Source organism: Opisthorchis viverrini (assembly GCF_000715545.1).
Source record: "Opisthorchis viverrini unplaced genomic scaffold opera_v5_298, whole genome shotgun sequence".
NCBI classification, from domain to species: Eukaryota; Metazoa; Platyhelminthes; class Trematoda; order Opisthorchiida; family Opisthorchiidae; genus Opisthorchis; species Opisthorchis viverrini.
Genome location: NW_008751950.1, coordinates 469,881 through 482,987, shown reverse-complemented (window position 1 = coordinate 482,987; position 13,107 = coordinate 469,881). Strand labels below are relative to the sequence as shown.

Below are 13,107 nucleotides of genomic sequence, written 5' to 3'. Positions count from 1 at the left end.
ACTTTATTCCTCTTGTCGGACAATTCCTCGAAGTTACTTGCTACAAACACTTTATTTAATTAGCACTTTATACGAAAAAATAAAGGACGTCGGGAGGCTGTCTTGCTGAAGTTTTCTTTTTCTATATCGGTAGTTTTGTTTGGGGATCGTAAGGATTCTCACGTCTTTCGTGGTAGATTCATCTCAAAGCAAAACATCGTGATTATTTGTTTCCTTATTGTGGTCTTTTCTGTATAAAAGATGAAGGCAATATCCTTTTTCTGAGATAATCGACTGATGACGAGGTAAGTAGAGATCCTGTGTTTTCGAAGGTTACCACAATTTGACAAGATTAACGTATAAGTCTGTATTGATTGGGTAACGATCGTCATACCAAGTGGTCCAGAGTATGGAAACAGGATCAAAAGACTTACTGTGAATCTCAAGAGCCGTTTGAATGACCACCGGTAGGTCTCTTGATACTGGTCTGCCAGACTTGTTGGTCGATGTGCCTGTTTCCTTGGTGGATAAATTAAATCCTGTAGTCATCGGAGGTTTTAGGGAGACGGTGATAGGATTTGTGATCTCCGGTCTTCCCTCGTACAGCCACACTTCTGGAGTTTGTGATCCCGCCGATTTACAATAGAAGCCATATTTCTTGTGCTCACCACTAGGCAGAGTGCCAAGCCAATCTCTGGTCAGTTTTTGAATAGTGTATTCATAAGTCACATGGCCGGTTTGTGTTACAACGGTCCTGCAGGTAACGCCTCCTAGTTGTTTTTCATACGGACACGACCCGGGCGCCTCACCTACACAAGCAGACTTGCAGTTTTGAAAACAAAATGCACCCCAGGGGGCGATAGGACAGTGTAGGAACATGCTAGCTGCATTGTCCACACCAGATCCGGCGTCATGTTCACATCGCACAACAAGAGGTGCGCCCAAATGCACTTTGTCCGATGCTGGATTAAAACTCAACTTGATTGCCCCACTCGTTGCCTCGACATCCTCCAGACCGAAGATCCCCAAATAGATAAAAATGACTAGAATATCAGAGAATGGCCGCAGCAGGTTGTGCGCAGTATAACGCATGGAATCACAAGGTATGTGATCTGACATGAATGGGAACGGGGTATGTAAGTGTTAATTTCCTCGTTATCTAGCATGCCCAAACATCATCCACAAGTCCCCTGTCCTTTTATTTGACGCAATAAATCCTTTCGGGAAATCTACATGAGTTTGTCCTTCTATCTGCATCAAAAGACAAGACACACCACCTTTGTAGCACAAATCACCACAATGGCATATATTTTCATTTGTGGGTCAGAAACAGTGGCTGCTGTCGGCGATAGTCTTAAAGGGAAACTGACCAATCATGTGCGCCCAGGCAGCACTACACTAAATCTGAACTTGATTGGTCAGTTACCTCGCTCACTCACACGTCTATCAGCCTTGCCGGTCAAGTGGCTATCGTATTGATTATCAGCAATGTTGCGTAGATGTGATTTTGTGAGAAACTTGCAGCGAAGATGCTGTGTATTGAGTTCTCATAACCACCAAATGGGCACTGCTGTGTGGATGAGATTGAAACTTATAGACGTCTGGGTGATTCAAAGCGCATGGAAAGTTGTCTGGGACGCACGCGATGGGTTAGAAACAAAGTGGTGTAAGTGTTTTTAAATACTGATAAGGCGAACTTCAAGCAATCATCGTAGCATCACATGGCATGTGTTTATAGTTGTATCAGTTTGACCTAGATAGGACAATATTAGCCGAACAAAAAATATGCCTATATAGATTAGCAAAAATGAACAAAGGACTTACATATGAATGCGCAGAATGGACAGCAGATCACGTGAGTAGATTCATCCTTCATCTTATTTTATGCCGAACGGGTGAGAGCCGATATCGAAATTCCGTTTGAAGGCGTTCAGATTTTGCACGATGTGCGGTTGCAGAGGGCAGCCAGTTAAAATAAACGTACAGTAGGAACTTTTTCTACAGAAATAACTTTTATCCGATGTCGAAACCTTGGATGAGGGTGAAATTCCTTTTTGGGAGTAGTCTGATGTAAACAGGCGAGCTTCTTTTAAGAACACTGTGATCTTTTCTCCCAAGACAAGACCGAAAGTAATTTCTCGCTTTGAAACATGAAAATTCAGCATTGCAAATGTGATAAGTCATCCCGAAAAATCTTAATATATCCAAAAGGTCACCAACATTGAATTTTTGTGAACGACCAATATTTTCACAGCTAAGCGGGGCTGGTTTAACTGCATAGATAATTTATTAAAGTTTATTGAAGCAAATATGTGGAACATTAGAATCGTGGTCAGAAAGACTATCTCGTTAGGTCATTTTGTTCGATGATCCGGCCGATATTTTGATGTCCAGTCATTTCCAATGTGTCTGTTGACTTGAATACTCCTGTGTAGCAAGCTGTTTCAATCAGACGATGAGAATCTCGTCTGGTCGAGCGTTTGAACATGTCCTTATGGCTCTATAAATCAGTTGTGAAAACGAATAAAACTAAAGTGGCTTGTAGAAATAGATGTCCAGCAGATGCTGCAAAACATTTGCCGGTTTACAGTTACCACGGAGACCCAGAACCAGGATTCTGATCAACACAGAAGCAGTAGATGTCGGAATGAGAAGACCAGGGTGGTGTGTGTTCAGAACATTATGATCAAGGTTCTCGGGTGATCCTGCTTCTCTGCCTACCGTGGTCTAACCAGTCCTGCCTTATTGTCACTGATCCTGGGAAATCGCAGCGGTTGTCGATCGAATATCATGAACGCGATTAGCGACGCCATATCACATAGTCGTGAACTTTCACCCCATCTTTGGTCACATGACTCGTAATTTGACAGTTTTTGACCACCCAATATCTTTATGCTGAGTGGCTTCGATTTAGCCTAGACTTGAAGACTGGATGCCTTAACAGGACTTCTTCCCTCAAGCGAATGTTCTCATTCTAACTTTGGGTATATTTCAGATGGAACTGCATCAGCTACATCTTCAGATCTCACGTTAATTTATGACATGACCTGGCAACTTGGGGTTTGTCGCAGGAGAAGTCAACCTTTGTAATGTACTACTCATAAGGTTGCTGAAAATCCGTCGACAGCCCACGACCGGTTTCGGCCTTTTTGGGGCTCATCAGGTAGGCGCAGTCCCCGGGTTTCCGTCAGTTTTATGTTCTACCTTATGTTCACAAACCAGAGATTCAGCTGGGCTCCAGGTATGTCTCTCGAATGAACCAAATTAGTCTGCAAATGAGTGTATATTCGCTAAAAGTCAACCTGTTTGATGCGATTCGCTGGGAACTGGGTGACAAACCAGGTGACGCCAGAAGCATCCAAATGTGTTCTTCCACTTGGCCGAATGGGTAAAGTTTCATCATCAACTTTCCGGCAGGTAGCGGCTGTGGAAGTTATCGAAGCTTCGTGAGGGGCACACAGCTGATGATTTCCAGAGGGAACAAAGCAGCCGCACAGTTCTTCCAGAGTTTTCATCATGGATAGTTTCCAATCGAAATTTCTAAGTTTGTTTACACAGCCATCAATCCATGACTGGCTCGGAGATGAATGGTGAACTTTCTTCTGAGAAGTCCTCACTCGGGGAGCTGGTCAGTGCGTGACCACGTGATGTGGTTTGCTTGACTGAAGCATGACTGGCGCTATGCTATGTCTAAGCGCCAGTTGATCACTCTGCATTTTATCTGCTCGCGGTCAAACGGTGAAGCGTTCAACCACCGGTCGGAATGTCGCGCGTTCAAAACCACCTCCACTTTCGTGAGATGGATGTCACTACCGATGAATCTAGATGAAGGAAAAACAGTTGTACAGTGCTTTTGGAGTTTTTAGAACAGACTGATTTCACCTACAGGGGATAATCTCAATTGAAAATGCACAAACCTCCTCAGACTAACATCAAGGTATTTTACCTGCATGGGAAATGATCAATAGAATTCCAGGGACAAAAATCTAGATAAATCACAACAAATAGTTTTCGGATGGCAGCTGAAGATCCCTGAAAGCTGAGGGGTGTGAAATGCATGGCAAGGCACTGCCGCTTGGCAACGTGTAACTCCGACTACTGTATACTGTTTTAACTAAAGCCTCCGTACGTACTCGTCGTACAAGTTATTTCCTGCAAAGTTGAAGAAAAGCACTATACTCATGTACTGGGTAGAACTAGAGGATCAGTTCAAAGCCCTATGATGTGTTGTGAAATTTATATCGCCTTGCGCAGGATGGCTGTTCAGTGGATCACATATCTGAGTGGATACTAATTCCAATCTAAGGACGAGTATGTACCTCAAAAAGTTAAGATGCCCTTTCCTTCTACGAAACCAAGTGTTCTATATCTGAACGGGTATTATTCTGGCTAGATGCGTCATATTGTCCAACCAATATTACTAACTAAACAATGCGATTTACTTATTCTGCTAGTAAATTTCGCCCAGTTCCTATACAGCTTCATGGGTTGTTAAACGCAGGTTAAAAAATTCTTTCAGCCGTAACACTTTCGGTGTCTAGCTGCCACGCCACCTGAAGGAAACACAAGGGCTGCGATACTGCCACTTTGCTGAAACCTAGAGAGGAAAAGTCGGGGGGCAGAGATCGGGTTAGAACCACAGAACTTCCGGTCTGTAAGTCCGCGCTGTAACCACTGAGTCATTTCGCAGTTATCGAGTTCAGACTTAAATAGACATCATTCACTCTAAAACGGCCACCCAGTTCCTCAGAACAGCTGGTGCCCCCTTTATCCTACACATGTAAGGTCTTTCATAGCAATGGAGTCAACTAGCTACATCGGTCAATATCACTCGGGTGCATTTAGGCAATAGTTGCATCGGAAAAGACGAGTCAAAGAATAGTTTGTTGTATGGAAATCAGGGCAACACATGGAAGTGTCACGTGATCATAGTGTGAATGATGTTACTCAACCTCGAGCACAGAAAAAAATCACATGTGATCCACTAGCCGTTGTGAGATATTCATACACTTCGTGTTGTGTATTTGAATACCCTAATAGTCCAAAAGGACAACGCCTAACGAAGCCTGTACACACAAAAATAACGAAAACAGAACGCTCTCCGTCGTTTAGTTTGTCTAGGATGGGTGTGAGTGTGGGTTCTAATCAGCTGAGTTGCAAGAAAGCACTTCCCAATATGTACGTCACATTTGGAAAAAACGATGTGTGGCCGGATTCTGTGAGTGAAGTTCTACATTTTGGTACATTGCCCATTTGTGAAGGATCTGCATGGCCTGGTGGGCAGCATTGTACATATGTACTGGGAAGCACACAATGCGACGCAACACAGCTGTGATTAGACGAAAAACACCATTGTTCCACAAGGCGGCATCATCTAATGATGATTTTTTTTCTTGAAGGCCTATTCATGTATGCTGAAAAGCTGAGAGGCACTGCGGAATCGTGCACTAGTGATGATCTCCAATGAAGATGAAAGCTGTGCAATGCGGCATGGATTGACACGAAATCTCAGTTGAACATTCCCGAGTCTACTTACACCACCGGTGTTAGAACGTCATGCACCCGGTTCGTTCTCATTTGTAAAATCGCTGGTGTACTTTGAAGAAGTATCCTTAGCGAGGATAGATAAAACGTTTGACGGGTAACACACACAAAACTGTGGACCAACGCCTCGAAAAGATCAGCCGCTAAAACCTTATCGTTCTCTTATCTTCGGGTCTCTTTTCCTGTCCGGACAACAATCCCCTGATCATGGCAGCTTCATGGGTTGCTCAGGCAGAAATTACATAAAAAAATTGTTTGTCACGGATTAAGACCGAGAGGAATGCGATGGCAATCAACACGGCTGACGATTGAAAGCATGGCTAAGCTGTTTTACATCGGTCGTTGTATTAGAACCTGAGGCTAATCATGACACGTGACCCCGAGTCATTCTGTAATTAGTCACAGATTTCGATGACTCCGTACATTATGGCCCGGGTAACTGATGCCAGCGAGGCCTTCCAAGAGATTAATTCTATGACATCGGTAGATAATCGTGAACGGAAACCGTTGTATCTGACTGCTACCCCCGTTCCAGTGTCTAATTCCGGAAAAAGACTCACAAACAAAGAACCCAATAACTTCATTGCAAAAGGTAGGGTGTGAAAGTTGAGTATGAAAGTTGCTACTGCCTAGCGTTATTTGATTCGCGCTGTCTGATAGGCTGTTGGTAAACACCCATCAACATCGATCGTGCCTCTATGAAATGCCTGAACGCTGATCACATTCGGTCGTGCTTCTGTGGCGTGCCTGAACACTCATCAGCTTTTGCTGAATTGATTGAGTGATTGACTAACGTGGATGACTGCGGGCTCCTGTATTGAGATTTTGGTGGAGTTTTAGGATCACAGAGGGCATTCTGGGTCTGTTTTCAGGAATCTGACCTTCCTGAGAGAAGCGCACATACAGGGTGTTATAGCATGAAAAAATACAACACAGCAGAAATCACATGAGAGGTCGGACAAATTTACGCACTCATGTGTGAAAAAAGAGGAAGGATAAATTGGTCTGTTCGCTGAGCTGGGGATTTTGATTGCAATCAAATTGCCCAGCTCAGCGAACAAACCAATGACAATCTGCTCTACCTGAGCTACTCAAATTAGATCTCTTCCAGATAAACCCCACCATTAGTGCAAAAAGTGCATGTGTGATAAGTTAGCCCCCGCCACTTTTGCCAGCTCCAATTTAATGTACGAACACAACGTTGGCCTATTTTTTTGATGAAAACAACTCCTTGTCCGCGTCTAGGGCGCATCTAGGTTCGTTCCCTGCAAAAATTTCTGCATTCGGATGAAAAAAATCTTGAATGAACTTTCTGACGCTTTCAACTCTCGTTCATGACAAGGAGACGGCAACACGTCTATTGAAAAGCCACGGAGTGATCCATCAGCAACGTTTATGCAACAATGACCACCAAACGACACTTTCAACTGTTTCTGACGGATGGAGTTGCAATGCCCGACAGTTAAGACATTGGTCTTCGAAAGAGAACTGGGCTGGAGCGGTCTAGGATGGAGTTTAGGACAGTAATTCTATTCATTTTTTTGGAAAAAATCAAATTCCTCTCAGAGGAACTATTTATTAGCCACACGACTGCGGTTGACTGGAAAAGCTTTTTTCGTGAAGTTTTCGCCTGGCGGCTTCTGTAGACTCCAACATTTTTCGGTGACCCAGGCCTACACGTCGAGATCGCTGACCGGTGACCCAGGCCTACACGTCGAGATCACTGAAGCGCTAATATCTCGCTGTAAAAATCACGCAGGGCGAGTCCTTCCACCAGCGCGAGCCGTCCCCCAGCAGTGGATTTTCGGAGGGATCTGCCAGGAAACTAAACAGGTGTTCATGTATGCAGTGCCAGAACGAACTGCGGCCATTTTGATAGACATAATCTAGGCCTGCATCGCTCCCGGCTCAATCATCATCTCCGATATATGCACGAATTTCATATACTTTTTTTCTAATCTTTTTTTGGTGGCAGTTTCACTCAGTCCAGTAAAACTTCTGTGGTTTTCTAATCCAACTCACGGTGACAAGAATAAAGTGTTTCACCTAGTTTGTTCATCATTTATACCGTTTACAAGGAAGAACACAAAGTAAATATTAGAAAAGTCAGCTTCCTGAAAATAATCACAGATTACTTGAACCCTCAAACTGCTGGAAGCATCCAGATCAGTCAATCAATCAATCAGTTCAGCAATGACCGACGAGTGTTCAAACCCTCCGTTGACGATGATGAGTGTTCGAGCATTTCACATAAGAACGGTCAGTGATGACGAGTGTTCACTATGCGCCAGACAGATTGCCTAGGTCAATGTCAAAAGTAGCATCTAAATAGCGCATGGCCCCCGTGTAAATTCTGCACTCACGGGTTGGTAACAAATCACGTGTGATGACTGTTAGAGAGTCCACTTCCGACACTAAGGCAGAGGCGAAAGCAGCTAGATTCATATTCTGAAAAGAATCTATCGAATTCCTGTGCCCATATGGCATTCTCCACACCGGTTTGCGTCACATCTTCGGAGCACGGATTAAAAATCGTTCATCACTTAGACATGATGTCTAGCGGCGTTCGTTCACCGCTCCGCCGTAGATCACACCGCGGAATTTCGAGCTAACCCACTGAACTTCTGCTTCTCTAGCATACTCTATGACGCTGTCCTTTCTAATGCTGAGTCACCCACTCATCAGACAGGACTATAAACCACCAACTTGATTGTTGCTGCGCCCACACGGTAGCAACTTGTTTTATCCACACAAGTTACCGAAAGACTCAGGAGAACTTCAAGCCAGCCGTGCAGGTTGTCTACCGGGCCTTTCCTCGAGAACAACATCGAACGCCGCCTGGTTATTACGGTCTAAATGCGGAAAAAATATGTTTTTATGCGCAGATGACCAACAAAGTGCGGCTAATTTTCACATAAATCGTACTGTATTCCCGGGTCAACTGTTTAGGTAAGACTTACCCTTGGTTGTCCTTTCCCCCCATGTTGTGTGCACACAATATTCGAAGCAACTATGAAATGCCCGGTTTTGGTTGTCGTTCACACTACGAACCTCGTCTGTCGAAAAAACAAAAGAAGCAGAGCTCCCCAAATTGTATGAGGCAGTTTAGCCAATCAGAATCAAGTTATGCTTCACACAAAAGTTGACGAGGCTGTTGATTTTTTTCTAAACTTTACCGATGACGAAACGATTTACCTGCTTTGTGAGCTGGTTGAGAAGTTTATATTCAACCTGCGCATGCAACACATATAAAGCGGGGGCGTACTTTAGTAAGAAATGGAAAGAACTCTTCGCACATACTGATCGACTCCTTGTGACAAGGTGACCGGCGTTTAATGAACTGGAGTGTGAGGAATCCACATTCAAATGTGCTTTCCGAAGCTGTAGTCAACCAACAGATAGAAGCAACTTCTATGAGACGTGTGAAACCCATCTCTCTTCGTGCAACAGCCTCACCCAACTCATGACGTGATTCGACAGCTTGTAGTTAAATTTATCTTGGTAACATTGTGAGCAGATCTGAACTCAATGCATGGTTTCATCAGTTTTGGAAATAAAATTATTTAAAAAGTGGCACAGCGGTCCTTCCAAGGGGATAGAATCTAGTTTACTTGAAGATGTGTTTGAGTTGCCATTTGAGCGCAGAATTCTCGCACTTGATAAACGTGACCATTTCATTTTAATGTACTGCTCAGAAGGTTGCTGAAAACCTTTCAACAGCCCGTGACCGGTTTCGCCCTTCTTGGGGCTCATCAGGTAGACGTAGTTCCCGAGCTCCCGTCAACCTTATGCTCGACTTGAGACCAAATTGCATTACAAATATATACATGTATCACAATATCTCGAATATCGTGGCGACTGAAACATGAGGTGGCCTGATGCAGCACATTCAGTTGCCTGGAAACATGACAAACGAGAGATTCAGCTGGGTTCCAGGTGAGTCTCCCGCAAAACCAAATTCGTTTGCAAATGAGTGTATATTTGCTAGTGACAATTTCATGCTTAGGGACAGCGGGGTTAGGCAAGTTCAGGAAACCCGCCAAATGGATTTTTCCGTTTTGAACGCGGCGCACTGCTTAAAAGATTTCTCAAAGCCGATCTCATTCTTCTGTATCTAGACAATGTGTTGTGGCATCTCGAATATCATACCAAGTCAAAAACGAGGCTGCCCTCAGAAAGACCGGTAAAAACGACAGATTCTTCTGGGATTCATTTGGGTTTGTATAAGAATGATATTTAACAATTAATAATAATCAATTTTGTGATCTCATAAATGAGTAAACCACTGTCCTTTTTAAGATCGCCATCGTGGAGCGTATATCGTTTAAAGTCTACGACCAAAATACAGCACTGATTTGAGTTGGAACACAAGTACTCATGTGTTGGTTTGACTGACACCTGTTCAGTATAGTTTTCATGATTGACTGTGCATTGACCTAAATATCTCCAGACAACTGCTCTCAGGATTGGAGATTAGACGTCCAAGTAAGTGTATGTAGCACGAAAAAGAAACCACACCTAGGCAGGGATTCATACTGTCGGCCCCCCATCCGGGGGATGAGTCCCGCATTATCCAGAGCGATCACGTACGCACCTAAATTTCATAACCAATTCGTTACACCTCTTTTCAACGCCGCTGGTGAATTCCTTGCACGGTGGGCGTGACTTTGATATCCTACAGGTAACCAAAGGGATCTGGATCGAGAAATTATAAAGTGGTCTGACAAATCTGGAAATGGGAAAAAACAAGCACACAATTTTAGTCAACCTTTATCAAAAGTCCAAAGAAATTTCTGTGTACTATTCGCACTTTCTCCATATTTCTGTGCTTTTCAATGCCACCTTTGGTTGCTTGGACAGGGCTATCACCGGTCAATTTCATAGGCGTTGTTTCCTGCAGTAGCTTACTGCAACTGGGAGCCGGTTTCTATCTTCCTGTCTATGAGATCCACGTTCTTTCTCGTAGAATATTCGACAGGGATGAACGACGTGTCGCTCTCCATCACACTGGCATGTGCTATCGATAGGCCTATCTCAACCACAGCTCCTTCTAGTGAGGACAACCCATGATCGACAAGGGGTTAGACGTTTTTGACAAACGTGGGCATTTCCATAGTATTGCATAATTGTGTCTGTTTTAAAGTAGTATGTGGAATTTATTCGCTCATCCCACAAAGTTCAGGAACTACCTGGTTTCGGGGCAATCTTTTGCTGTTCCGAGGTGAGAATGCATGAAACGGACCGTGATAGAGCTTGTGCGGTCTGAACGACCAATATAAATATCACCAACAGATCAGCCTGCAAAAAGGCCAGGCAGATTTTTTATCAGGGTCACCTCAAGCACAAATGTTGGACAGAAATTTCAAACAAGTGGATTATGCTGTGTGCCTAATTTGGCGATAATAACTTTACCCCTTGGATTTCAATTTTTACAGCCAAATCTATTCCGCTAACCAATCAAGCCGACAAGTCTGCTCATGCTGAATGATAAAGCGTTGAAGATAACGTCGAAGTTTCTGCAGCCTCGTTGACGAGAAAATGTGGGACGGCAAGAAGTATACTTGAAAAATGGTAATAAGATTTATTACTTACAACTGGATGTGAAAATAAAACTTCTGGAGATTCTCAGACATCACCCATAGATTTTGAACTCATGTTGTGAAACCGCGCAGTTAAATTTTGGAAGAGAGATAACCTCATATTTGTCCAGTCACGTTGTGCCCCATTTTTTGTATAATTCTACACTAATCGCACAAAGTGCCCCGAGTTTTTGAACAGCTATAATTAGCTTTCACCCAGAACTTGCAATAACGTTTTTGACAATAAATTATACCCGAGTCTAATACTCACATGTACTTCCATGATAAATCCTGATAGAATTGTAGAGAGATGAATGTGGTGGAAACCTGCACTGACTAAAATATATCCAACAATTTCCAAGTAATTTATCCAAGTCGCTCATTAAAAAGTTCGTTTCACACCTTCGGCAATTCACAACGGCTTGCTTACTCCAATTCCATCCAAATGAAGTATCTGAGGAACAAACTTCGTTTGAAAAAATCTCCTTCCCACGAGGAAAAGGTAATATCGACTCCCAATACAAAAGGAAGTCGATCACATGCTCATTTATTTACTCACATATTTCTATATTTGCAAGATAAAATTACGGAAAGCCCGCAGTGCATATGACGCCCTATTTTGGAGGGCAACTGACCAACTAACCCTGCGTCTATCAACCCAAACTCTGATTTTCAGGGTTTGATCGTTCCAATGTCTCTCTCACTTGTTGTCTGCCGACTAATATGTGGTTGTTTTGAGGCAGACGCTGACAGGACCAATAGGACCTGAGGATGGTGAGGCTACGCCGTCGCCAATAATATTCTGGACACCGAACGCGGGTTTGATCCTCAGATTTGACACGAAATCGTGTGCCTCCGATAAGACTGTGTTGGATAGTCGGTACTGCTCAGGTCTCCTGAATAGAAGCCATTCAGCAGAGAAGCTGGCTCGCAATAACCTTAAAATTTTGGTTTGACTGACCCGCGGTGTGACTAACACTGTTTTTGTGAACGACTTGTAACTGTTCGTTGTTCATAAGGCGTCAATTGAGATGAAAACGGAATTCCCGCATTGCATGACCTTTGTTTCTTCAGGGCAAACTTGGTATCGCCCTTAAAATATTTTCCGTTGACGATGGAGATTCAAATTGGCCATTTCTATGGAATTCAATCAATAATTGATCAATAACGGAGACGGTGTGCCCCCACAGATGAGCATTGTAGCATTGAATAATGCCACGAATAGTATCCCAAATGCGACATTTCTGATTGGGGTTGTGAATGGGATTTCATACCCTAGTTCATCAACATCACATTACGTAATCGCTAGGCCTACACACTTATTCATCGCCGTTAAACGTCAGTCGTAATACTACTTATTTTGACAGCGGATGGAAAGTATTCATTAACCAGAAAAGGAATCGAATCTCTAGGACTGAGGGTCAAAATCAGCACACAACGTGTAGTTTGTTGCTTCTTAGGGACAGCCACGTTTTGTATCAGCAAAAAACCTCTCCCTTCACACTAAAGGACGAAAAATTTTTTAACCAGTCGGATGGTCCACTGTCGCTTATGAGTCATTTATTGAAGATACCAGAAACTGCCTGGCCCAATGCGCGTCGGAGTTTTGGGGATATATTCGAAAAGCTGTCACCCACTACCGATCGAATTCCTCTTCAATATATAATACATATTACGTATGTATATATGCGTCAGCCTAGACTGAACCAGTTATATAAGCACATCATCAGTCTTGTTTCCTTTTTCGAAACGTAACTGGTATGCATGCATGTTTCCATTGCAAGCTGGCACGTAGACTATAATATACTGAACGAAAGCCAAGCAAGCACGTGGGGCTAAAAGAAACCGGCAAATGTTCATTTATCAGATAGAAATTCTAACTGCTGGGTTTTAGGACTTCGCACAATTTGCTGTATATCTACCGAACGGGTGAACAGTCCATTTCCCAGTGTTGAACTTTATTCAGTAAAGTTATCACTGTAATGTTTCGTCAAACATTCAACGG

General features: G+C 43.3%; 1 protein-coding gene across 1 annotated transcript in view; it reads right to left on the bottom strand.

Moving 5' to 3' along the window:
* Positions 1–1,420, bottom strand: part of T265_09654 (hypothetical protein) — a gene marked incomplete at both ends in the record, with an annotated part of 52,798 nt that extends 51,378 nt beyond the window's left edge. The window contains one exon of the mRNA XM_009175796.1: positions 414–1,420. Coding sequence (XP_009174060.1) covers positions 414–1,098 — 685 coding nt within the window. The remainder of the gene's footprint in view (positions 1–413) is intronic.
* Between the last annotated feature and the right edge of the window lie 11,687 nt (positions 1,421–13,107).